The 27,979-nt window shown below is 44.3% G+C and overlaps 1 protein-coding gene across 1 annotated transcript; it reads left to right on the top strand.

Annotated features, from left to right (window-relative positions):
- Positions 1-27,979, top strand: LOC310650699 (vasoactive intestinal polypeptide receptor-like; the record flags this gene model as incomplete). The annotated part of the gene is made up of 5 exons (XM_083380283.1): positions 1-97; positions 19,081-19,188; positions 23,950-24,056; positions 26,133-26,233; positions 27,414-27,979. Coding segments are annotated over 5 exons (624 nt in total), but the record flags the coding sequence as incomplete, so codon positions are not given.

A 27,979-nucleotide genomic window follows, 5' to 3' on the forward strand; every position in this document is an offset into this window, starting at 1 on the left:
GTATCTGGAACAGCTCCAGAGTGTGCCATTATGATGGCCATTGAGGCTGAACGAGAAAGGTGTCTGAGATACTCCAGTTCGGATAATCTCACTTTAGGTAAGAGATTGGACAAGCTTTTCATAGCCTTAAACAGGGATGTTTTCGCTAAAACCAGCATTCTGGTTTCTGGGCAACGGAGTTATAGCTGACCCCGTTTCTTATTATGGAATTGTCATGTTGTACGAGCAAAGATGTGGCCTTTATTTCTGAACAAACATTTCGCTGATGGTCTTTACCGTGGGCAGCTCTTCAGCTATTAATTTGGAAGCTCAAACATTGGTCCGTCTGATAAACAGACAAGATTTGAATTTACAATGGCACTAAAAAAAAAGGACATGACCATTTTGAGAGCTGAATGCAATGAAATTTCACTTTAAGGTGTGTATGCTGATTAGTGGCGTATGTTTAAAGTGACAATAAAGTTATTATTCTATTCTGTTCTGTTCTGTTCTATTTCTATTTCTATTCCATCCCATCCCATCCTCTATTCTGTTCCATTCCATCCCATTCTCTTCTCTTCTCTTCTCTTCTCTTCTCTTCTCTTCTCTTCTCTTCTCTTCTCTTCTATTCTATTCTATTCTATTCCATATTTTCTATTCTATTCTATTCTATTCTATTCTATTCTATTCTATTCTATTCTATTCTATTCTATTCTATTCTATTCTATTCTATTCTATTCTATTCTATTCTATTCTATTCTACTCTATTCTATTCCATTCCATTCTATTCTATTCTATTCCATTCCATTCCATTCCATTCTATTGTTTTCACTCTATTCTATTGTTTTCATTCTATTCTATTCTATTCTATTCTATTCTATTCTATTCTATTCTATTCTATTCTATTCTATTCTATTCTATTCTATTCCACTCTACTCTATTCCTATTCTATTCTATTCTATTCTATTCTATTCTATTCTATTCTATTCTATTCTATTCTATTGTTTTCACTCTATTCTATTGTTTTCTCTCCATTCCATTCCATTCCATTCTATGTTCTGTTCTGTTCTGTTCTGTTCCATTCCATTAATTTTTCACATTTATGACCATTGCAGCATCCCCAGGGTGATGTAACTAGCATTCAGACGCTTGGCAGCTGACTCATATTTATGACGGTGGCAATGTCACTGGATCATGTGATCATATTTTGTGGCCTGGGGGAAGTTGAATTGACAAAGTTAACAGCTACAGTGATTCATTTAAGAACTCTTGCAGGAAAGTTCATGAAATGGGGAAAAATTTGCTTAACAAAGGTTTTACTTAGCAACAGAAATTTTGGGCTCAATTGTGGCCGCAAGTTCAGGGCTGCTTGTATTTTTGCTCTTTTAAAATTTCCGTGATATTACATAAACTTGGGGAAGTCCCTGAAGGATCGCTCAGTTTCGCGGCCCTCATCAAATTCTTCCTGATTTTGCAACCTGACTTGATGAAAAGTAAGAAAGCCAGACAACAGCAGAATCGTTGTGTTATTGTTTAATTCAGGAACTGAATTAACTTCTATTAAATCTCTTAAAGAGGGCTGTCATTGCGTAACTCTAATATTAATCATATACCGATAGACTTCCAGTTGTGTTTTTCCTGGCAATATGTATTTATAAGCACGTAGTCCTTGTCTTACGACCACAACTGAGCCCAAAATTTCAGTTGCTAAGTGAGACCATTAAGTGAATGTTGTCCCATTTTACAACCTTTCCTGACACAGTTGTTAAACGAATCAGTGCAATTATTAAGTTAGTTAGCACAGACGTGAAATAAATAAGGCTTGGGCGATGAGGTGACTTGTCAGAAAGTCACCAAAGGGGATCATGTGATCCCAGGGCACTGCAACCGTCATAAATATGAGTCAGTTGCCAAGTGTCTGAATTTTGATCACGTGACCACGGGGATGCTGTTACGGTCATAAGTGTGGAACATGGTCCTAAGTCACTTTTTCCAGTTGTGTTGTAACTTTGAATGGTCATTAAATGAATTGTTGTAAGTCGAGGACTTCTTGCTCATTTAGTGACCATCTTAATGACTGAAAAAATGACTTATAGCCATTTTTCACACTTACGACTGTTACAGGATTCCCATGGTAATATGATCAAAATTCAGATGTTTGACAGTGGTTCATATTTAATGTCCCTTGTGATCCCCCGGGGATGCTGCCATCATTGTAAGTGTGGAAAACAATCATAAGTAGAAAGAATACAGAGAAGAGCAACAAAGATGATTGGGGGACCGGAGGCTAAAACATATACAAAGAACGGCTGCTGGAATTGGGTACGTCTTATTTAATGAAGAGAAGGGTGAGGGGGGACATGATAGCAACTCTTCCAATATCTCAGGGGCTGCCCCAAAGAAGAGGGAGTCAAGCTATTCTCCAAAGCGCCTGAAAGCAGGACAAGAAGCAACGGATGGAAACTAATCAAGGAGAGAAGCAACCTAGAACTAAGGAGAAATTTCCTGACAGGGAGAACAATTAACCACCTGGAACAACCTGCCTCCAGAAGTTGTGAATGCTCCAACACTGGAAGTTTTCAAGAGGAGATTGGACAACCATTTCACTTGAATGGTATGGGGTTTCCTGGCTGAGTTGGGGGTTGAACAAGACCAGGGGTCAGCAACCTGAAACAGTGAAACAGCCACTCGGAACCGGTTCCCTCACAAAAGGAAAAACTGGGAGCCGCAAAAAAATGTGTGCGCATGCGCAGAACAGGGTTTGACTGAAGAGTGGAGCCAAGGCGAGATATGCACCTACCCTGCATATTTGAATTGATTGGTTGAAATTTTTTAGTCCCACTTTTTTTTTTGGACTGCACATGGCAGAGGACTGGGAGCCGCAGGAGACAGCTGAAAGAGCCGCATGCGGCTCCGGAGCCGCAGGTTGCAGACCTGTGAACTAGAAGATGTGGTTCCCATCTTCAAGAAAGGAAAAAAAACAGACCCAGGAAATTACAGACCAATCCGTTTAACATCAATACCTGGGAAGATCCTAGAAAAGATAATAAAAAAACAGATCTGCTAACAACTAGAAGCAAACAAAGCTATAACTAGTAGCCAGCACGGGTTTGTTAAAAACAGATTATGCTAAACCAATCTTATTTCGTTCTTCGATAAAGTGCCTAAATTAATAGACCAGAGAAATACTGTGGATGCAGTATACTTAGACTTCAGTAAGGCATTTGATAAAGTAGACCACAACTCCTGGGTAAGCTAGAAAAAGGTGGAATAGACAACATCACCACCAGATGGGTCTGTAGCTGGTTGGCAAACCGTACTCAACGAGTAGTCTTCAACGGCACTACATCCACATGGAGAGAAGTAAGCAGTGGGGTACCACAAGGTTCTGTCTTAGGCCCAGGACTCTTAAATAGCTTCATCAATGACTTAGATGAGGGAATAGAAGGGGAACTCATCAAATTCGCAGACGACACCAAACTGGCAGGAATAGCCAACACCCCAGAAGACAAACTCAGGATCCAAAAAGATCTTGACAAACTCGAACAATGGGCCCTATCCAACAAAAGGAGTTTTAATGTGGAGAAAAGCCAAGTTTTACATTTAGGCAGGAAAAATCAAAGGTACAAATACACATTGGGCAAGAACTGGCTCAAGAACAGTAACTGTGAGAGGGACCTTGGAGTCCTAGTGGACGATCACTTAACCATGAGCCAGCAGTGTGCAGCAGCAGCTGAAAAAGCTAATACAATCCTGGGTTGTATTAACAGAGGCATAGAATCAAGTTCATGCGAGGTATTAGTACCACTTTATAAAACCCTAGTAGTAAGACCACACCTGGAATACTGCAGCCAATTTTGGTCACCATATCACAAAAAAGATGTAGAGAGTTTGGGGGAAAAAATCAGAGAAGGGCAGCTAAGACGATTAAAGGCCTGGAGACTAAAACATAGGAAGAAATGGCTGCGGGACTTGGGTTTGGCTAGTCTAAAGAAAAGAAGAGATAGGGGAGACATGATAGCAGTGATCCAGTATCTGAGAGGCTGCCACAAGGCAGAGGGGGCCAGGTTGTTCACCAAAGCACCAGAGGGAAGGAGGAGAAACAATGGTTGGAAACTGATCAAAGAGAGAAGCAACCTGGAATTAAGGAGAAACTTCCTGACAGTGAGGACAATCAACCAGTGGAACAGCTTGCCTCCAGAAATCGTGGGTGCTCCATCACTGGAGGTTTTAAGAAGAGGCTAGACAGTCACTTCTCTGAGATGGTATAGGTTCTCCTGCTTCAGCAGGGGGCTGGACTAGAAGACCTCCAAGGTCCCTTTCAGCTCTATTCTATTCTATTCTATTCTATTCTATTCTATTCTATTCTATTCTATTCTATTCTATTCTATTCTAATTCTTAATGTATTATGTGGACATAAGGGACGCAGTGGCTCAGTGGGTTAGGACACTGAGCTTGTCGATCAGAAGGTCGGCAGTTTGGCGGGTCGAATCCTGAGTGCCGCGTAACAGAGTGAGCGCCTGTTACTCGTCCCAGCTTCTGCCCACCTAGCAGTTCGAAAGCACGTAAAAATGCAAGTAGAAAAATAGGGACCACTACGTTGGGAAGGTAACAGAGTTCCGTGCGCCTTTGGCGTCTAGTCATGCTAGCCACATGACCACGGAGACGTCCTCGGACAAGCGCTGGCTCTTCGGCTTTGAAACGGAGATGAGCACCGGCCCCTAGAGTCGGAAACGACTAGCACGCATGTGCGGGGGAACCTTTACCTTTACCTTTTAAGGTGCCTTCCAACTTTGTTAATCTGTTACACTTGCCTTCTTTCTTAGTCTCGTCCGAGTCGCCAAACTTGTTTGATGGGTCAAAAGGGAGTTTAAGAACTGGATGACTTTGTCTGCAGAATAAACAATGCATGCTATGGGTTGGCATAAGCTGAAAAGAAGCTTTTCCTGTTTCAACAAGATGTTTGTTTTTCGCTTTGTGCAAGGTAACAAATTGCAAATCAGTGGTCCTCCTTGGTGCCAACTGGTGTTTTAACAATAAACCAGCGGATCCTGTTTTAAGCCTCCATCAAGCCAGCTGAGGCAAAACAAAAGACAGCCTCAGATAATAACAGAAGAACAGAGTTGGAAGGGACCTTGGAGGTCTTCTAGTCCAGCCCTCTGTTCATGTTATCATGCTAGCAAGTCAATAATAAATTGAATATTGAATATTCCATAGGAAAAAATGAACTTTACGAAGGCTTCTTTAAAATGTTCTAGTTTATGTATCTGCTCATGCAAATACCTTAGGCTCTTTTTTATTGTACCCATATACAGGTAATCCATAATATTATATAAATTTGTGGAATCTCTGAACGATCACTCAGTTTCGTGGCCCTCATCAAATTTTTCCTGATTTTGCAACTTGACTTGATGAAAAGTAAGGAAGTCAGAGAACAGAAGAGTTGTGTTATTGTTTAATTCAGGAACTGAATTAACTTCTATTAAATCACTTAAAGTGAGCTGTCATGAGGTTCCTTTAATATTATTATATATCAATAGACTTTCAGTTGGTTTTTTTTCCTGGCAATATGTATTTATATACAGGTAGTTCTCGACTTACGACCACAACTGAGCCCAAAATTTCAGTTGCTAAGCAAGACCATTGTTAAGTGAGTTTTGCCCATTTTATGACCTTTCTTTCACAGTTGTTAAGTGAATCACTGCAGTTGTTAAGTTAGTCGCATGGTTATTAAAAGATTCTGGCTTCCACATTTGACTTTGATTATTAGAAGGTTGCAAAAGGGGATCATATGACCCCGGGACATTGCAACCGTCATAAATATGAGTCAGTTGCCAAGCGTCTGAATTTCAATCACATGACCATGGGGATGGTGCAACGGTCGTAAGTGTGGAAAGCGGTCATTGAGTCACTTTCTTCAGTGACTAAATGAACTTTTTTCCATTTTCCAGTATTAGTGACTTGCCTTGTCAGTGTGTTCTTGGTGATCCTTGATTTGGCTGTTTCTGTTACTGTCAGATTGTTTCTCTGAGTTGGTACTTCCTTGACTGGAGTATTGTGGGTCTGGTGTTGTTCTAGTGGTTAATCTCTGCTTACCTGGGTTTTGATTGCTGGCCAGGAGGTGCTTCGTCCTTTTGCTTCCATTTTGGTGGTTTGACTGTCTCTTTTGGATAGCAGGTAGATGTTGTTTATCTCTCTGTGCCTGTTGATGGCTGATTTGGCTGAGTTCCAACACTGTCAGGCTAAGCCACTAGTGCAGGGGTCTTCGAACTTGGACCTTTTATGACTGGTGGACTTCAACTCCCAGAATTCCTCAGCCAGCGTTGAAGTCCACCAGTCATAAAAGGGCCAAGTTTGAAGACCCCTGCACTAGGGTATAAAAAGACACTCTCTCCTAGCACAGATGACATACTGTAGCCTAGTCAGGTTATGAAATGTCTGCAAGAAAACAACCAAGCTCAGAGAGGACCAAGTACCCCAAATTCCTTCTCCTTCTCCTCCTCCTTCTCCCCCACCCATTCTTCTTCCTCCATTTCTCTCTACTACACCACTCCCTTTTAGCACTGATGATACCTAATCTGGAAGTGAAACATCTGCAAAAAAACAACCAAGCTCAGAGAGCACCAAGGATCCCACAGTTCTCCTCCTCCTCCTCCTCCTCTCCATAAACTCCACTCCCTTCCAGACCTGATGATGTTACCTAGTTTGCTAATGAAATGTCTGGAAGAAAACAGCCAAGTTCAGAGAGCACCAGGGACCCCCCACCGTTCTCCCTCTCCTCCACTCTATACCCTCCACTCCCTTCTAGCACTAAGGACATTATCTAGTTGGGTCATGAAACATCTGCAAGAAAACACCTGAGCTGAGAGAGTCCCACGGACCCCATAGTTCAACACTGAACTATTCTCTTCCATTGGCTTTATCTTGATCTCCGACCCAGCCTAAACTCTGGCAACCTAACCTGCCTTGCAGTACATCCGATGGCCACCAGGTGGTACAAGGGGATGTGGAATTCGTGCCTCTTAGCTGCCATCTGTGGGCTGTTCTGTTAGCTGCAAGCCAGCTATGTAAATCTAGCATTGCCAGTCTGTTCCTTCCCACTTAAAATGCATTTCAGTAGGAGGGGCGTTAAGTTTGAAAGTTCTTTGATCCCCTCAAATCTAACCCAGGTAGTCCTTGACTTACAACCATTCATTTAGCCAACATTCGAAATTACAACAGCACTGAAAAAAGTGACTTACCATTCTTTTTCACACTTAGAACCGTTGTGGCATCCCCTTGTTCATGTGATCAAATTTCAGATGTTTGGCAACGGACTCATATTTACGACAGTTGCATTGTCCCAGTGGTCATATGATCCCCTTTTGCAACCATCTTATGAGCAGTGGGGGGAAGCCAGATTCATTTAACAACCATGTTATCAACTTAACAACTGCAGTGATTCACTTAACAACCATAGCCACAAAGGTGGTAAAATGGAGCAAGACCCGCTTAACAACCGTCCGACATAGCAACATAAATTTTGGACTCGGTCGCGGTCGTAAGTTGAGGAGTACCTGTAAAACATTTCCTAGGTGGGTTTGCACAGAAAATGCTGGCTGTTTTGCATCCCGTTGCCAGGTGGAATTATGGGCTGGCGTTGCAGATGTCATCAATTCTGCAGTTCTAATTAAATGAGCAGCGGTTCTTTTAGAGAAAGCAGTCGAATATAATCAGGATAAACTGAAAAGTGCATTGGATTGAGTCACCCCCTGATCAATCGCCTTGATTCGGGTTGATTCATCCCGTCAGGCTCGTTAAGTTTGCCCTGGAACAAGTCATGCATCACAACAGCCCAACTTAACACTTCATCCATCATCCCTGCCTCTTCTACACCTCCCCCCCCCAAGATGCTGGTTATAAAAAGCAATTTCCTGCTGTGAATCATTCAGAAAAGGGGATGTAATTAGTAACCATCCCTGGTAGTCAATGCAGAATCGGTTTGAAGCAATTACAGGCAGTCCTCGAAAATACGACCACAACTGGGATCAAAATTTCAGTTGTTAAGTGAGTCGCACCCAATTTTAGGACATTTCTGCTACGGTGGCTAAGGGAGTCACTGCCGTTGTTATGCAGTTGTGAAGTGAATCCAGCTTTCTCCACACTTCCGACCGTTTTTCACACTTACGACAGTTGCAGCATCCCCATGATCATGTCATCAAAATTTGACTGTGTGGCAACTGATTCATACTTATGACGGTCGCAGCGTCCCAGGGTCACGTGATCCCCTTTCGTGATCTTCTGACAAGCAAAGTCAATGGAGGAAGCCAGATTCACTTAACATCCGTGTTACTTACTTAGCAACTGCAGTGATTCACTTAAGAACTGGGGCAAGATAGGTCATAAAATGAGGCTAAGCTCACAACTGTCTTGCTTAGGAACAGAAATTTTAGGCTCAATTATGGTCCCAAGTTGGGGACCACCTGTATCCCCTTCCCACAATATGGCTTGTTTAATCTTAGCCGTGTAATATTTTTTTCTGGTTTTCCTTCCAGATTGCCCAAAGATTCTTTTTTATATATAGTATTTTATTAACTTTATTAACTTTCTATTATCACATTTCATTAGTGCTTGATAAACAATGTATTGGCTGGGTTGATTTGTTTTGCCCAAAGATTTTCTCACGGTGACAGATGCTGCAAGAAAAGACTACCATAGCACAGACCAACATTTAACCGCCATTTGTCTAAGATTCCCCATATTTTTTACGGCAAAAAGCTTCCAGTTTGAGCCTTATCAAACCTTACCTACGTGATGGCATAGGTGATCCTCAACTTGCGACCACAATTAAGTCCAAACTTTCCGTCACTAAACGAGAAATTTGTCAAGTGAGTTTTGCCCCATTTTATGACCTTCCTTTCTACAGTGGTTAAATGAATCACTGCAGTTGTTAATAACACGGTTGTTAAGTGAATCTGGCTTCCCCATTGACTTTGTTTGTCAGAAGGTCACAAAAGGGGGTCATGTGACCCCGGGATGCTACAAACATAAGTATGAGTCAGTTGCTAAGCATCTGAATTTTGATCACATGACCATGGGGATGCTGCAACGGTCGTAAGTGTGAAAACTGGTCATAAGTCACTTTTTCCAGAATAACAGAGTTGGAAGAAAACTCAGAGGTCTACTAGTCCAACCCCCTTGCCCCTATATCATTTCAAAGAAATGATTATCCAATCATCTTCTTTAAAACTTCCAGTGTTGGAGCATTTACAACTTCTGGAGGCGAGGAGTTCCACTGATTAATTGTTCCAGCAGTCAGGAAATTTCAATGTCCTTGTAACTTCGAACGGTTACTAAACAAACTGCTGTAACTCAAGGACTAGGTATACGCGGTTTTCATGTCATAGCTATGGTCCCAAAACTCAGGAAAATGGTGTCACCGCTGTTTAGCCACCTCTGGATCATTTGGTGATCCGGAGAGCGCTAATAGGTGTCTCCGGGTGTCATTTCTTCCTTTTATCAAATATGTGCACAATTTCGGACACGCACTGCTGTGTGTGCAGCCAGCCAGATCTTGGTGTTCAGACAGCCTGCAGCTTTTCTGTGCTCGCACACAACAGACACATACACACACATCCCCGAAAAACAAGAAACAGGGCAATGCCCCCACCCATGCCGAAAGGAAGCGACTGGGATAGCCACAATGCCGTCCAGCAAATTTTGCAAGCCTCATTAAGTGCTCGGCAAATGCGTTAATAATTCGGGGCTGGAACAAGAGAATCAGAGCTGAGACAAACGCCGGGGACCCAGGTCGGAGAGCACAAGGGTGGGAAAGGGAGCTGAAAGAGAACAAAATGCATTTTTTTTTCTGCATTGGGTTGCCGCATTGCCGCCTGCTTTTAAAAAAAATAAAAATAAAAATGAGCATGGTGTTGAAATGAGTTTACGGCTGTGTGGATGAATTAAGGCCTGAGCAGTGGGGACGTTGCTCAACTCTGCAGGTAGATATGGAAGAAGGGAAGGAGTGTATTCCCCTGTTGGTGTGGTATTACAGTTGGGGAGATTGGACTAGATGATCTCCCAGGCTCCTTCTATTGCTTTGCGTCTCTCACTAATGAACAGACTCAGCTAAATTCCGGATTGCAGGGATCGTAGGAGAATACTGGAATTCGATTCTGGGGCATTCTGTTAGCTGAAGATGAGAGTCATCTCATAGTATAATAGGGAAGGCACCAAAGTAGAAACCAGGTGACAGTGAGTTCTAGTCTTGCCTCAAATATGAAAGTTGGCAGGGATACTTTGGGCCAATCACCCAGAGATGGAGAGTTCTAGTCTTGGCTTAGCCATGAAAGAAGTTTGGGTGTTTTCGCCCATTCACCAGGCAACTGGGAATTTTAGTTTCCTTTTATACATAAAACCATCTGGGTGATTTTGGGCCAATCACCAGGAGACGGTGAGTTCTAGTCCCACCTGAGGCCTGAAAGCCGGCTGGGTGACTTTGGGCCAATCACCAGGAGACGGTGAGTTCTAGTCCCACCTGAGGCCTGAAAGCCGGCTGGGTGACTTTGGGCCAATCACCAGGAGACGGTGAGTTCTAGTCCCACCTGAGGCCTGAAAGCCAGCTGGGTGACTTTGGGCCAATCACCAGGAGACGGTGAGTTCTAGTCCCACCTGAGGCCTGAAAGCCAGCTGGGTGACTTTGGGCCAATCACCAGGAGACGGTGAGTTCTAGTCCCACCTGAGGCCTGAAAGCCAGCTGGGTGACTTTGGGCCAATCACCAGGAGACGGTGAGTTCTAGTCCCACCTGAGGCCTGAAAGCCGGCTGGGTGACTTTGGGCCTATCACCAGGAGACGGTGAGTTCTAGTCCCACCTGAGGCCTGAAAGCCGGCTGGGTGACTTTGGGCCAATCACCAGGAGACGGTGAGTTCTAGTCCCACCTGAGGCCTGAAAGCTGGCTGGGTGACTTTGTGCCAGTCCCTCTTTCTCAGTCCAAATTAAGTATTGCTTCCGTGGTCTTCTGTGGCTTCCAGACCAACAGTGAGCAAACTCTACAGGTGTTGAACTACAATTTCCAGCATTCCTCACCATTGGCCATGCCTCCTGGGAATGCTGGGAGTTGAAGTTTATCAACATTTGGAAAGTCAGACAATGTCTCTAGATTCTAGTGCAGGTAGTTCCTGAGTTGCAATAGTTCATTTAATGACCTACAGTGCGGCATCCCCCTGGTCACGTGATCAAAATTCAGATGCTTGGCAAGTTGATTCACATTTACGACGGTTGCAGTGTCCCAGGGTCACGACCTTCTGACCAGTAAAGTCAGTGGGGAAGCCAGATTCGCTTAACAACCATGTGACTCACTTAACAACTGCAGGGATTCATTTAACAACTGGTCATTAAATGGGACAAAGCTCATTTAACAACCGTCTCGCTTAGCAACAGAAATTTTGGGCTCAGTTGTGGTTGTAAGTGGAGGACAATCTGTAGGTCGATCTTGAAGATCTATTGGGGTTACCTCCATGAAGTTGCAACCTTCTAGTTCCCTCACAGAGGATCTTCTCATCCTCCTCTGCAATTTGTACCTTGCGACCGTCATAAATATGGGTCAGTTGCCAAGCGTCTGAATTTTGATCACATGACCTCAAGGGTGCTGCCTGTGAGAAACGGTCATAAGTCACTTTTTTTCATTGCCGTTGTAGCTTCGAACGGTCACTGAATGAACCACTGTAATTTAATAATAATCATAATCATAATAAAGTTGGAAGGGGCCTTGGGGGTCATCTAGTCCAACCCCCTGCTTGAGGATTACCTGTATTAATTTAGCTACCACGCTATACAGAAGGGGTAACGGAGAAACGTAAGAGAGGCTTTCTGGTTTTTTCCATTAAAACAGCAGCAAGATACGTATATGGGGAATATTTATTTTTTTTTTTTTCAGTTTTTCCTTCTTGCAGTAAAAATGTCAAAACATTATAATGTGCAGGAATTCTTTCAGACCAGTGGAGAATGTTTGCTTAATGTCTGTTACGGGAAAATAACCTCTGAAAGACGATATGGGAGATTTGTCAGCTCTCCTAGGTGGCCCAGACAAGAAATCAATACTGGGAGTATTAAAATTACTTTTATGACAAGGAGGCAGTTTAAAAAAAAACCAACCCTTGCAAGTCTGAAAACACAATTCTTCCCCACCCCCTACCCCAGCCTTTAAAGGCGGTGGTCCCCAACTAGCAATCAGGGTTTGGTTAGGGATTTTTCCTCTCCTCCCTCCCTCCCTTCTTCCCTCCCTCTGTTTTCTTCATTCCTTCCTCTTCCTCTTCCTCTTCCTCTTCCCTTTCTTTTCTATCTTCCTTCCTTCCTGATTCATTTCCTCCTCCCTTGCTTCCCTCCTTCTTCCCTTCTCTCTTTTCTTCCTTCTGTCAGAATCCATTTATATCACATTCATAAATGTATGTTTAAAACATTATCATCCCCCCCCCCATGGATTCTGCCATCTCCCGAGGAAGGAGGAGAGGATGTGGATTCAGCCTGCCTTAGGTTATTTCAAAGACCAAGGGAACCTTTTGAACTGGGGGAACAAAAGGGAGGGTTAGGGAAGAAGGCATCTGGCCTGTGTCTTCTTTTAATTCTGGAGAGGAAGAAGGCAATAACCATAAAGATTCGAAGTTCCCTTTTTCCCACGAAAGGGATGACACGAAGTAGAAGGATGGGGGCTGACCAAATGGGGTTGAGGGAAGGGGGGGTTGAACCGGGAACTCTTTATAAAGTTTCAATCTGTAAAACAATACCAGGTCCTGTCTTGTATTCCCACAACCAAACATGTCCTAGTAAAAATTCCTTTTGGACTAGAACTGACTCCAAGAGTTTTTGTTTTCCTAAGACGTGGGTTGGGGTGGGTCCTGACACCTTCTATGCTTTCTCTTTTCATCTTTCTTCTTCTGTTCCTTCCTTTCCTCCTTCCTTCCTTCCTTCTTTTTTCTTTTCTTCCTCTTTCCTCTTTTCCTCTCCCTCCCTCCCTCCCTCCCTCCCTCCCTCCCTCCCTCCCTCCCAGCATGTTGCATAGAATTTATACAAAAAACTCAACCCATCCGTCCATGGTGGAGCAGAATGAAGCCAGCTTTAGTGTAGGACAGACATGTCAAACACAAGGCCCGGGGGCCGGATCCGGCCCACGAAGTGGTTTCATGCGGCCCGCGAAGCCATTCTGGAAACAGTGAGGGAACGGCCCCCACTGCCTTGGCCCTGGCCCAGAGACCCTCCTTCCGCCAGAGACCCCCAGATCTGTCCCACTCCTGCCCAGGCCCCCATAGGCACCCTTGATGCCAATGATGTAGAGCTGGCCACGCCCACCCAGTAGGCCATGCCCACCCTGGCCACACCCACCCGACCCCCTGAGGGCAACCGCCATGCTGATGCGGCCCTCAGTGAAATTGAGTTTGACACCCCTGGTGTAGGAGAATCTGGCCAAAGAACAGCCAAGAGCAATTCAGAGCAGATGCAGTTAAGGGGATGCAGAGAAAAAATATCTGGGGGGAAAAATGACACAACACAGGCCTGGTGGGGAGGCACGTGGGCAAAAAAGTGGCAGAGAAAAGCACGAGGCCTTTGCCACCCATACACCCATAATCCCCAGACTGGGAGCAGATAGAACAGCCTTGGTGGAGCAGTGGGCTAATGCCTCCTTAAGTAACACCAGCTGCCTGCAATTAGTGCAGGTTCGAGTCCCACCAGGCTCAAGGTTGACTCAGCCTTCCATCCTTCCGAGGTAGGTAAAATGAGGACCCAGATTGTTGGGGGCAATTAAGCTGACTTTGTAATAATGCCGCTTGGGGTGTGTGTGAAAGCCCTAATAAGCAGGCATATACATAGAATGAAGGCTACTGCTAAGCTTGTAAGCCGCCCTGAGTCTTCGGAGAAGGGCGGGATATAAATGGAATTAAAATTTAAAAAAATGAAATAAAAATAGAAGATCTTCTAGAGAGAATTCTAGTGGCCAGTAGTTCCACTGGCCAAGCCCTGTCTCCTTTAATTCTCCCTTTGGACCTTCCTCAACTCCTCCCTTTCCAATCAGTAACACAGTATTTAAATATCACAGAATGAAGCAAAGAAACCCCTCCCAACTCCTGAGTAGTCCTCTACTTACAACAGTTCATTTAGTGACAGTTTGAAGTTGCAGCAGCACAGGAAAAAAAATGACTTATGACGATTTTTTACACTTACGAGCATTGAAGCATTACGTGATCAAAATTCAGATGCTTGACGACTGACTCGTGTTCTCATGACCATTGCAGTGTTCCGAGGTGTTCCTGTCGCAAAAGTCAAGGGGGAAGCCAGATTCGCTTAACAACCACCCTTCTAACTTAACAGCTGCAGTGACTCACTTAACGACTGTGTCAAGGAAGGTTGTAAAACGGGGCAAAATTCACTAGCGACTGTCTCGCTTAGTGACAGAAATTTCAGGCTCAATTGTGGTCATAGGTCGAGGATGACCTGTACCTTTTTTTAGCATTGTGTCTGTCCTAAATGAGTCTTATTTCTTAAGGCATTTTCTAGATTTCAGAATGTATTGATTGGATAATCGAGATACTGTCCCAGTTCATTGCTTTCCTCTCTCGGCTGCACTGCAAAAATCCAATATTTGCTGCGGGGAAGATTGGTGGGTTAGATCATCTCGCTAAATGAATATTTTGTTTATTATTTTTTTAGCCCGGTAATAAAAATAGTTGACACTCCAGAATGAAAAAACTCACCTTGGGGACTGCAGATTGCTTCCTCTCGGGCTTCTTCAGTAAAAATTCAATATTTGGCTTGGCTGAGTGAGTTATCCTGGGATTTTACGTTTTGCAGGCTGAGTCAGTAAGCAAACAGCGATAAGAGAGCATGAAACCAATCAATATCTCAGTAGAGAAAATTCAGACAAGAATGTTATTCATTCACAGGGAGGCCTCGACTTAACGACCACAATTGGAACCAGAATTTCCCAAGTTGGTCGCTAAGTGAGTCGCGTCTGATTTTACGACTTTTTTTCAGCGTGGTTGTTAAGTGAATCATGGCAGTTGCTAAGTTAAGTATGCAGTTGTTAAGCAACTCCAACTTCCCCCGTGGAGTTTGCTGGGTTAGGATGGTCGCAAACAGCGATCACATGAACCCAGGATGCTAAAAGAGTCATAAATACATGCTGGTTGCCAAGTGTCTGAATTTTGATCAGTTGACTGCAAGGGATATAACTGCGAGGACTGGTCATAAGTCGCTTTTTTCTATGCTGTTGTACCTTTGAACGGTCGCTGAACGAATGGTTGTAAAGTGAGGACTACCTCTACCACACGTCACAGGAAGCGGAGATGTGTGTCAAGCTGATTTGCTTGAAATTTACTGCAATGGCTGTTGGCAAAAGTTGGCAACTGGGAAGCCAGATTGTCTTGCTTAGCAACAGAACTGGACTCAATTGCGGTCGTAAATCAAGGACTACCAGTAACTTTAGAAATCTGTGTAGTTGTTCCACACCAGAAGAGCAAAGAGATTCCAGGAGTTCCTCTTACTTCAGTTGAAATGCATCTTTTTTTTTTAAATTTGAGAGTGAGGATTCCAAACTGGGCAACTTTGAGACTTGTGGACTTCAACTCCCAGGATTCCCCATGGCTGGTTGAGGAATTCTGGGAGTTGAAGTCCACAAGTCTCAAAATTGCCCAGTTTGGAGACCCCTGATCTAAGACCTCCAAAAGCTTGGATGGAACTGAGCAGGAGCTTTTGAGGGAAAGATCTAGTGGCGGTCTTTGTCGGTGAGGATCTACTGCAAAAGGGTGCTGATTGGAAGATTCCTTGTTTGATTGGTTGAGTCAGTAACACCAATTGAAGAGTCCAGTGAGACTCTCCCAATCTAGGAGCAATGGAGGTTCAGCCATGGAGATCTGACAGGGATCTCATGGTGGGGATCCCATACTGATGATGGGAAACTCCTGATGGTGATCTCATACTGGTGATGGGGATCCCATGATGTGGATCTCATACTGGTGGTGGAGATCTCATATTGATGGTGGGGATCTCATGGTGAGGATCTTGTACTGGTGATGGGGATCCCATGATGTGGATCTCATACTGGTGGTGGAGATCTCATATTGATAGTGGGGATCTCATGGTGAGAATCTCGTACTGGTGATGGGGATCCCATGATGTGGACCTTATGCTGGTGGTGGAGATCTCATAATGATGGTGGGGATCTCATACTAGTGATAGAGATTTCATGGTGTGGCTCTCATACTGGTGGTGGGGAGTTCATACTGATCCCATGGTGGGGATCTCATACAGGTGATGGGGATCCTATGGTGGTAGACTCTTGAAATCCTGCAATGATGGAACACCCACAATAGAATAACAGAGCTGGAAGGGACCTCGGAGGTCATCTAGTCCAACCCCTTGCTCAGGCAGGAGACCCTATACCATTCCAGACAAATGGCTGTCCAGTCTATTCTTTAAAATCCCCCCGTGTTGGAGCACCCAAAGTATTTGGAGATCTTTTCAGTAGCTTCTCATTTTCAGACTTGCCACCCAGTCGGTTATTCTGGGCTACGTTATCATTGAACAAAAATGAAAAACCTCCAGTTGTGTTTATACAACACACATGGCGACAGGAGGAGCTCATTTTTCAAGATTAGCTCAACCAACTGGATCACAACTGACCAAATAGGCTAAAATGTACAAACACACATTAATCCAAATTTAGCTAGAGAAGCTGCTTGGCCCTCACCTGACCCAAGGATGCTTGTTGTGTGTCACAACTCAAGTCATTCCCTGCCCTTTAGAGTACACCATACACCACAATTTTCTATTTACCTTCCATGGGAAGGGTTTGCAAAGCTTAGGGCCTGAAATGCAAGCATGCCAAAGATGTTGCAAGAAGTTGAACTTATAACACAGGCAGCCCTTGACCTACGACCATAATTTAGCCCAAAACTTCTGTTGCTAAGTGAGACGGTTGTTAAGTGAATTTTGCCCCATTTCACGACCTTTCTTTGCCACAGTTGTTAAGCAAATCCTTGCAATTGTAATTAAGTTAGTAACAAAGTTGTTAAGTGAATCTGGCTTCCCCCATTGACTTTGCTTGTCAGAAGGTCACAAAAGGGATCACACGACCCCAGGACACTATGACCGTTGTAGATATGAGTCAGTTGTCAAGCTTCCAAATATAAATCAGGTGACTATAGGGATGCTGCAATGGTCATAAGTGTGAAAAATGGTCATAGGTAACATTTTTCAGTATTGTTGTAACTTTGAACCAAATGACTTGTGGTACGTTGAGGCCAACCTGTTTCATCCACTATTCCAGGGGTCGTATCCCACATTTCTCTTTGTGATCCTGACTCAGCATGTATGGGTTGTTGTTTTTAAAGCACAATTCTTCCAACCTCAGCTTCGGCAATTTTGCCAAATAAGAAATGGTTCACCTGCTTTTTCAGAGAATTCTGGAGGAGAATGTTTGTAGCTGAGGGGCCTCAGAGCTTGGTGGTTTCCTTGTAGACGTCTCATGACCTAGCTAGGTAACATCATCAGTAGTAAAAAAGAGTGGGGTTGGTGGAGAGGAGGAGGAGGAGGACGACGACGATGACGAGGTGGAAAATTGAGCAGTCCTTGATACTCTTTGACGTTGGTTGTTTTCTTGCAGACATTAAATAATTCAGCTAGGTAACATCATCAGTGCCAGAAAGGAATAGATTCTCTCTCTCTGTCTCTCTCTCTCTGTCTCTCTCTCTCTATCTCTCTCTCATAATCTTATTTAGTTTAGTAATGAAATGTCTCCAAGAAAACAACGAAGCAGGGGGGAGGGAGCGAGGAAAAAGGAAAAGAAGAAGTCGGAGGAGAGGAAGGAAGGAAGGAAGGAAGGAAGGAAGGAAGGAAGGAAGGAAGGAAGGAAGGAAGGAAGAAAAGAAAAGAGGAGCAGGGGGGGCATTATAGCTTCTAGAATTGATAATGATATCTAGTTGGGTCAAGAGAAAGAAAAGAGAGAAGCAACCTGGAATTAAGGAGAAACGTCCTGACAATGAGGACAATTAACCAGTGGAACAGCTTGCTACCAGAAATTGTGGGCGCTCCATCACTGGAGGTTTTTAAGAAGAGGCAGCTAGACAGTCACTTGTCTGAGATGGCATAGGTTCTCCTGCTTGAGCTGGGGGCTGGACTAGAAGACCTCCAAGGTTCCTTCCAGCTCTATTCTATTCTATTCTATTCTATTCTATTCTATTCTATTCTATTCTATTCTATTCTATTCTATTCTATTCTATTCTATTCTATTCTATTCTATTCTATTCTATTCTATTCTATTCTATTCCATATTCCAGACATGTCAAACACAAGGCCCGGGGGGCTGGATCTGGCCCGCAAAGTGGTTTCATGTGGCCCGCGAAGCCATCCTGGAAAGAGTGAGGGAACGGCCCCCACTGCCTTGGCCCTGGCCCAGAGACCCTCTTCCTGCCAGAGACCCCCAGATCTGTCCCACTCCTGCCCAGGACCCCATAGGCACCCTTGATGCAAAGGATGTAGAGCTGGCCACGCCCACCCAGCAGGCCATACGCACTCTAGCCACGCCCACCCAGTAGGCCACACCCACCCTGGCCACACCCACCTGGCCCCCTGAGGGCAATTGCAATGCTGATGCGGCCCTCAGTGAAATTGAGTTTGACACCTCTGCCATATTCCATATTCCATATTCCATATTCCATATTCTATTCTATTCTATTCTATTCTATTCTATTCTATTCTATTCTATTCTATTCTATTCTATTCTATTCCTATTCCTATTCCTATTCCTATTCCCATTCCTATTCCTATTCCCATTCCATACCTTGTGCTTTTCACTGAGGCCATGCTCCAGTCCCATCCTAGGCATGAAAGCCAACTGGGTGACTTTGGGCCAATCACCAGGAGACGGTGAGTTCTAGTCCCTCCCTAGAGACAAAAGCCAGTTAGGTGATTTTGAACCAATCTCTCGCTCTCAGCTCAACCTACCTCACAGGGCTGTTATGGTGGGTAAAAGAGGACAGGGAAGCAATATTAGATATGTTCACTGCCTTGCGTTGTTTATAAAAATAATTAAAAGCAGGTTATAAAATATGTGTTATTCTTTTCCCACAGGTTGTGGAAGTCTCTGGGATAACATTAGTTGCTGGCCCGCCGCAAATTTCGGGCAAACGAAAGTGCTGTCCTGCCCACTTCTTTTCACCTACTTTTCAAAAATTCAAGGTAAGTTGACCTAAAGATATTTTTTTTTCAAAAATTGATCAATGTAATTTTGTGCTGTGCATAATCTGGGGTGCAATCTACCAGATGATCACAGGATGGCATGAAAGAGCAAGGAAACGCCTGTGAACACTTTGCTGCCACCTAATGATTCGCAATTTTTGTAATTTAGGTGGAATAGTTTTAAATCTCTAATTTGGCCAATCTGGTACTAAAATCAGAATGGTGTTTTGAGTTTGATGATCTTTTTTGCCACAGTTGTTAGGTGGATCACCATAGTTGCTAAGTGAATCATGCGGTCATTAAGTGAATCTGACTTTCCTCATCGTCAAAAGTCAGGTGAGAAGGTCACAAATAGTGATCATGTGATCCTGGGATGCTGCAACCATCATAAATATATGCCGGTTGCCAAGTTCCCAATTTTTGATCACATGATACTACAATGGTTGTAAGTATGGGGATTGTTCATAAAACACTTTTTCCAGTGCTATTGTAACTTAAAACAGTCGCAAAGTGAATGGTTGTAAGTCAAGGACTATCTATACAGTATATGTTATTCAGACTTACCAGTGTTAAGATGGGCGACTAATACATTTTACAAATAAATACAGGCAGTCCTCAACTTACAACCAATTGAGCCCAAAATTTTTGTTGTTAACTGAGACATTTATTAAGTGAATTTTTCCACACTTTATGATCTTTCTTGGCACAGTTGTTAAGTGAATCACTGCAGTTGTTAAGTGAGTGACATGGTTGTTAAGCGAGTCTGACTTCCCCATTGACTTTGCTTGTCAAAAGGTCACAAAAGGGGATCACCTGACTTCAGGATGCTGAAACCATCATAAAGACGAGCCAGTTACCAAGCATCATATTTATAATGATTGCGCTATCCCGGGGTCATATGGTCCCCTTTTGCGACCATCTGACAAGTAAAATTAGCAACGGTGGCAAGTAAAGTCATAAAATGGGGATAAAACTCACTTAACAACTCTTTTGCTTAGCAATGGAAATTTTGGGCTCCATTGTGTCGTATGTCGAGGACTGCCTGTATAGTTTTATAAGAAAGTAGAATTAGTGCATCTAATGTGATTCCTATCTGATTTACCCTGCCAGCCCGAAATTGGAAATAAAGATTTTTTTTTTTTGCTTTAATGCAGACGGCATGCCAAGATGCAGATCATGGTTAACTGCTTAGGATGCTTGAAACAATAAGCTGATAATTGAAACCTCAGACTTTGTGCCCTGACCACAAACTCTTTATGCCATGATATCCATCATGAGCCCAGAACAAATTGCTGCCATTGGTGTGGAAATATGACACAACTTGGTGCGAAGGCTGAAATTGCAGGCGGCACCGTGCCGACTTTCAGGAAAAAGCAATGAATATCATACATCTTAAAGACTGTCAAATCGCGGGCTTATCATTAACAGCCAGACAGCTCTCTGCCTAAAGGACTAAGTTATCTTCTCATCGGGAACCAATGATTAAATTATCCCTAGATAGGAAAAAGAAGGTTGACAATAGAATATTTGCAGCACAGGGTTGAATTGTGGCAGCCTATGTAGAATCCCAAGAAACTAACAAGGTTACCTGGTTGGGTTATGAAATCTCTGCAGGAAACCAACCAGACTTGGAGACCACCAAGGATCCAACACTTTTTTTCTTATCTTCTCACCTCTGAGTACAGGAAGTCCCCGATTTACAACTAGTTGGTTAGTGACTGTTCAATGTACTGATCACACAGGCACACACAAAAAAATGCTACGTTATCACCCCAGATTGAAAGTTCTGACATCCAGACAGACAGTCCCCCCACCCCAGTCACGTGACTGCATTTTGGGTACTCAGTAACTGGCCTGTTAGGACGCTGAGCTTGTCGATCTGAAGGTCGGCAGTTTGGCGGGTCAAATCCCGAGTGCCGCATAACAGAGTGAGCACCTGTTACTCGTCCCAGCTTCTGCCAACCTAGCACTTCGAAAGCACGTAAAAATGCAAGTAGAAAAATAGGGACCACTACGGTGGGAAGGTAACAGCGTTCCGTGCGCCTTTGGCGTCTAGTCATGCCGTCCACATGACCACGGAGACGTCCTCGGACAAGCGCTGGCTCTTCAGCTTTGAAAGGGAGATGAGCACCAGCCCCTAGAGTCAGAAACAACTAGCACGCATGTGCTGGGGAACCTTTACCTTTACCTTTACCTTTAACTGGCCTGTATTACGTCCATTGGCACCATCCTGTGGCCACCTAATCATGATTTGTGATGTTTTTGGTGAAAACCAGCATTTGCATCCGGTTTCTGACGTATAAATTTGAGAAATTAACAAATAAATCCACGCTTACGTAAATAGAAGTAGACCTCTACTTACAACGATTTGAAATTCTACAAGCATAGGAAGGAAAGTGACTTACGACCGTTTTTCACACTTACAACCATTGCAGCATTCCCCCTTGGTCATGTGATCAAAATTTGGACCCTTGGCAACTGACTCATATTTATGACGATTGCAGTGATCTTCTTTTGCGACCTTCTGACAAATAAATTCAATGGGGGAAGCCAAATTCACTTAACAACCGTGTTACTAATTTAACAACTGCAGGGACTCATTTAACAACTGTGGTAACAAGGTCGTAAAATGGGGCAAAACTCACACAGTCACCTGCTTAACAACTATCTTGACTTATGCCCAAATTTGTGGGCTCAATTACAGTTGTAAGTCGAGGACTGCTTGGAGCAGAGTAGTTAGGCCAATAAAAATGTTACTCGCCAGTGTCACAAAAATACAATTTTTGTGTCACACACCCAACTACCATCTCCAACCGTGTCGCCTCAGGCACTCTTGGTTTTTATTCTGCCCCAAATCAACAATTTCTCCTTTTTCTTCTCCTGGCCTTGAAGTTTATCCCGAAAAGTTATTGCGTTCTCCACATCTCTGTTTCTGTATTGAATGAAAAACCAGGAAATGTCTCAATCCCTAATGCAAACACACATGGATCATTGTGTTCTCCGAATGCATCACCCCGCCCCAGGAATTAATCATTGAGGTCCCCGCAAGACAGCGACAAATCTAAATATTTCTTTTATGCTTTCCAGTTCCGAGTTTTTGCATGCCAATTCTGAGTTCTTTGGGAGTTTTGCTGACATTTGAATCTGTGAATCAAGCTGAGTAAAGAATTTAATGCAAATAAAATGAATTCTGGGTAAAAGCAAATACACCTGTCCCAGAATAATGTTGCAGGATCCAATTGGGGTTGTTTTCCAGGATCGGAGGTTTTGACTTCTGAGCTTTCGGAGTCGTACTGGAGCCCATCTTCGAAGAACTTCTCTGTAGCAGAGTGTGTGCTTTGAGCTATTCTATGTGTGATATTTATGTGGTGCCTGGTTGTGTGTGGTTGTTGATTGCGGGGGGTGGGGGGGTGGGGGAGTGTCGATGGCTGATTATTAGGTCGTTGGCTGTTGTTTCTTTGTGCTGCTAAGCCCTCGGCTCCCAAGTACCTTCTTAAGATGGTGGTAAATTAGAATTCTTGTTGACTGACAAAGGGCCCATTTCCCAGGCTTCAATCATTTCCCTGGCTCTTTTTGTACCTGCTCGGCTGACAATTTTAGTAGCTGTGAAAATGAATGTATGTCCTTCTTTATTTGATTCACCGCCAGCTTATCAGGTACTTGGGAGCCAGTGACTTGGCAGCGCAAGGAAACAACAGCCAATGACAGCTGGCCATCAACATTCCAATCAACAACTGAAAGTCCACACACAACCAGGCACCACATGAATATGACACATAAAATAGCCCAAAGCACACATTCTGGTAGAAAGAAGTTTCCTGAGGATGGGCTGTAACACGAGTCCAAAAGTTTGAAAGACTTTTGGTCCCGGATTGGATCCTGCAAAATGAATTCCAGATCCTGGGAGAGAAGATGGAATAGCAATCCTTTTTTTTCTATTTAATTATCTATTAATCAAATTTACACACCATCCTGCTGAGTATCAAAGTGGCTCTGAGTGGTTTACAGGGAAGAAAAAAAAATGCAAATTGTGGAGAGAGTCTCCTCTAACCATCAACCAGCCCTTTTCAGCTGTACAGGTAGTCCTCAACTTATAACCATTTGTTTAGTGACCGTTGAACTTACAACAGCACTGAAATAAATGACTTACGACTATTTTCCATACAATCATTACAGCATCCCTGTGGTCACGGGATCAAAATTCAGACGCTTGGCAACTGACTCGTATTTATGACGGTTGCAGTCTCCTGGAGTCACGTGATCCCCTTTTGCGACCTTCTGACAAGCAGAGTCAATGGGGAATCCTGATTCACTTAACGACCGTGTTACTCATTTAACAACTGCAGTGGTTCATTTAGCAACTATGGCAAGAAAGACTGTAAAATGGGGCAAAATTCACTTAACAGATGTATCACTTAGCAACAGAAATTTGGAACTCAATTGTGGTTGTAAGTCGAGGACTACTTATGATATTGGACAGTATAAATCGGGGGGGGTGTCACATGTTATGATAAGGAGCCATGGTGGCGCAGTGGTTAGAATGGAGTATTACAGGCCGACTCTGCCGACCGTCAGCAGTTCGATCCTAACTGGCTCAAGGTTGACTCAACCTACTTCCAAAGTCGGTAGAATGAGGGCCCCGATTGTTGGGGGGCAATAGGCTGAGTCTGTAAACCGCTTAAAGAGGACAGTAAAGCACTGTGAAGCAGTATACAAGTCTAAATGCTGTTGCTATTGCTATTTTATTTTGCTGCCATCTAGGTAACATCAGCAGGAACTGCACCAAGGATGGCTGGTCAGAAATTTATCCTGCCCCCTATCCAGTGGCTTGTGGCTATGACTCCAACATGACAGTCGGTGAGGAGCAGGTCAGTACAAGGGGAACCACGTTGGGTGGTGGTGGGGAGAAAAGAAAAGAGAAAGGGAGGGAGGGAGGGAGGGAGGGAGGGAGAGGGAGGGAAGGAGGGAGGACAGGAGGGAGAGTGGGAGGGAGGAAGGAAGGAAAGGAAGGAAGGAAGGAAGAAAGGGAGGGAGGGAGGGAGGGAGGGAGGAAGAAGGAAGGAAGACAGGGAGGGAAGAAGGAAGAAAGGAAGGGAAGGAAGGAAGGAAGGAAGGAAGGAAGGAAGGAAAGAAGGGAGAGAGGACAGGAGGGAGAGTGGGAGGAAGGAAGGGAGGGAGGGAGGGAGGAAGGAAGGGAGGGAGGGAGGGAGGGAGGAAGAAGGAAGGAAGACAGGGAGGGAGGGAAGAAGGAAGGAAGGAAGAAAGGAAGGAAGGAAGGAAGGAAGGAAGGAAGGAAGGAAGGAAGGAAGGAAGGAAGGGAGAGAGGACAGGAGGGAGAGTGGGAGGAAGGAAGGAAGGAAGGAAGGAAGGAAGGAAGGAAGGAAGGAAGGAAGGAAGGGAGAGAGGACAGGAGGAAGAGTGGGAGGAAGGAAGGAAGGAAGGAAGGAAGGAAGGAAGGAAGGAAGGGAGAGAGGACAGGAGGGAGAGTGAAGGAAGGAAGGAAGGAAGGAAGGAAGGGAGAGAGGACAGGAGGGAGAGTGGGAGGAAGGAAGGAAGGAAGGAAGGAAGGAAGGAAGGAAGGAAGGAAGGAGACAGAAAAGAAAAGAAAAGAAGGAAGTTGACTAAAAGGGCTTTATTTAGTTGTATCCAACCATCATCATCATCATCATCATCATCATTATTATTATTATTATTATTATTATTATTATTATTATTATTATTATTATTATTACAAACAACTCAGCAGCAAACATCTCCACCAAACCTTTCTCCTCCTATTTTCCGCTGAACAACAACCCTGTGAGGTGGGTTGGGCTGAGAATAGGGACTTTTCTGATGTCACCCAGGTGGCTTTCACGTCTAAAGGCGGGACTAGAACTCCCTGTCTCCTCGGGATTGGCCCAACGTCACCCAGGTGGCTTTCATATCTAAGGCAACACTTGAACTCACAGCTCTCTGTTCCCTAACTTGGTGCCACAACCACTGCACCAAACTGCCTCTCTTGCGCTCGAAGGGTGGCAGCAGCATTGATACAAGCAAGGCACAGCTGGTGTCCTTGCAGGACAGTTGTGTTGCTGTTATTGTGGTTGAGACTATCACTGAAATCTACTCCATGTAAGGCTCAGTTTGCAGGTAAAGAAAAGTCCTCGGCTTATAACCACAGGATGCCTAAGCAAGGCGATTGTTAAGCACTCACTTAACACCCGATTTTACCACTTTTTCTCCCTCGGTTGGTTGTAAAATGAATCAGTGCCGTTGTAAAATAAGTCCCACATTAGTGAAGCGAATCTGTCTTTCCCCACTGACTTTGCTTGTGAGAAAGTGGACGGGAAGATTTTTGCCGCAACGGTTGTAAGTGTGAGGACCCATCATAAGTCCCTTTTTTCACTACTGTTTTAAGTTTGAATGGTCGGTAAATGAATTGTTGTAAGTTGGAGGACTACCCTTAGAGATAACTAGACAAAAGATTCTTCAGACCGAGGACTCAGTGGCTTCTCAGTCCATTTAATTAGTCCTTGACTTACAACAATTCACTTACTGACCATTCAAGGTTGTAACATCACTGAAAAAAGAGACTTATGGCCGTTTTTCACACTTATGACCCTTGCAGCAGCATCCCCAGGGTCACGTGATCAAAATTCAGTCAATTACGATGGTCGCAGTGTCCCGGGGTCACGCCATATTCTTTTTGCGACCTTCTGACAAGCAAATTCTGTGGGGGAAGCTGGATTCATTTAACGACCATGTGACTACTTTGCTTAACAACTGTGGCAAGGCAGGTCATAAAATGGGGCAAAACTCTACTTAACAATTGTCTTGCTTAGCAACGGAAATTAAGTTAAGCTTGATTGTGGTCGTAAGTCGAGGACTGCCTGCATTTGTCAGTCCAGGTGGAAGTATTGACCACTTTGTTGTTCTCTCTCTCTCTCTCTCTCTTTTCTCAGAGTGTCGTCTTTTACGGCACAGTGAAAACCGGATACACAATCGGACACAGTTTGTCTCTCATTGCTTTGGCAGCGGCCATGATGGTCCTGTCCATCTTCAGGTAAAGGGGATCACCTGGACCTGGGATTGGGGGAAGGGCACAGAGACAGGGCTTCCTCGCCCCCCCCCCAAAGGCAGCCCTCTATAAAGGCCATCCTCAACTTATGACCACAGTGGAGTTCCCAATTTCTGTTGCTAAGCAAAACAGTTCTGAAGCAATTTTTACTGCATTTCGCCACAACCTTTCTTGTCAAAGGTTGCTAAGCGGATCCCTGCAGTTGTTTAAGCTAGTGACCCGGGGTTGTTAAGTGAATCCGGGCGTCCCCTGTGGTCTTGTTTGTCAGAAGGATTCGCGAAAGGGGATCACGTGACCCCCCTGGACACCGGGACCGTCGTAAATAGGAGTCAGTTGCCAAGCATCTGAATTGTGATCTCGTGGCCATGGGGATGCTGCAACGGTCGCAAGTGTGAAAAACGGACAGTAGTATCTTTCGTCGCTAAACAAATGGTTACAAGTCAAGGACTGCCTGTAATAGTGTTTCTCAACCTTCACAACTTGAAGATATGTGGACTTTTCTAGCTTCCTCTCCTCTTCCTCTTCCTCCTCCTCCTCCTCCTCCTCGTCCTCCATCATCTTCTTCTTCCCCCTCCTCCATTTCCTCTTCATCCTCTTCTCCTCCTCCTCTTCCTCCTACTTCTCTTCCTCCTCGTAGTCCTCCTTCTTCTCATCCTCTATTACCTTCTTCTTCTTCTCCTCCTCCTCCATTCCTCCTTCTCTTCTGCTCCTCCTCTTCCTCCTCCCACCTCTTCCTCCTCCTCCCATCACCTTCTCCTTCTTCTCCTCCTCCGTTACCTCTTCCTCCTCCTCTTCCTCCTCTTCCTCTTCCCTTTACTTCTCTTCCTCCTCCTCTCCTTCTTCTCATCCTCCCACCTTCTTCTCCTTCTTCTTCTTCTTCTCCTCCATTTCCTCTTTTTCCTTTTCCTCCTCCTCTTCCTCCTCCAAAATCCAGTCCTCCTAGCTAGGGAATTCTGGGAGTTGAAGTCCACACAGTTTAACCCTCTTTTCAACCTGGTTGTCCATCAAGCCTAAAAGAGAAGAAGCTTCCTTTGTACTTTCAGCTGAAGAATTCTGCGAATTAAGCAGCTTTCCGATTCTCAGCTTCCTTTAACGTCCACCAGAGATGATCAGAAGGACCTTCAGATGTGTGAAATGTCCACCGTCTCCTCTTTCTCCTCTCCAGGAAGTTGCACTGCACCCGGAATTACATCCACATGCATCTGTTTATCTCCTTCATCCTGCGTGCCGTGGCTGTCTTCGTCAAGGACATCATTTTGTTCGAAAACGGAGAATCGGAGTATTGCTTCGTAGGCTCGGTCAGTCTTGTCTGTTGTCCACTCTGTCCAGGGTCCTCCAACCCTTCGAATGTCGGTTCTCCATTCCCCGTCATTTAACTACAGGCAGCCACAATTAAGCCCAAAGTTTCTTTTGCCCAGGGAAACATTCGTTAAGTGAGTTTTACGACCTTTCTTGCCCCCGTTGCTAAGTGAGTCACTGCGTTTGTTAAGTGAGTTACAAGGTGGTTAAGCGAGTCTGGCCTTCCCATGGCCTTTGCTTGTCAGAAAGTCGCAAAAGGGGGATCACATGACCGTGGGGATGCTGCAACGGTCATTAAGTGTGAAAACTGGTCGTAAGTCACTTTTTCAGTGTTGTAACTTTGAACAGTCACTAAATGGACTGTTGTAAGTTGAGGACTACCTATATTCAGGTGTATCCGTTTTTCCCCCCTCCTTTCCTAAAATGTATAAA

The sequence above is a fragment of the Vipera ursinii genome (assembly GCF_947247035.1).
Source record: "Vipera ursinii genome assembly, contig: scaffold_192, whole genome shotgun sequence".
Taxonomy (NCBI): Eukaryota; Metazoa; Chordata; class Lepidosauria; order Squamata; family Viperidae; genus Vipera; species Vipera ursinii.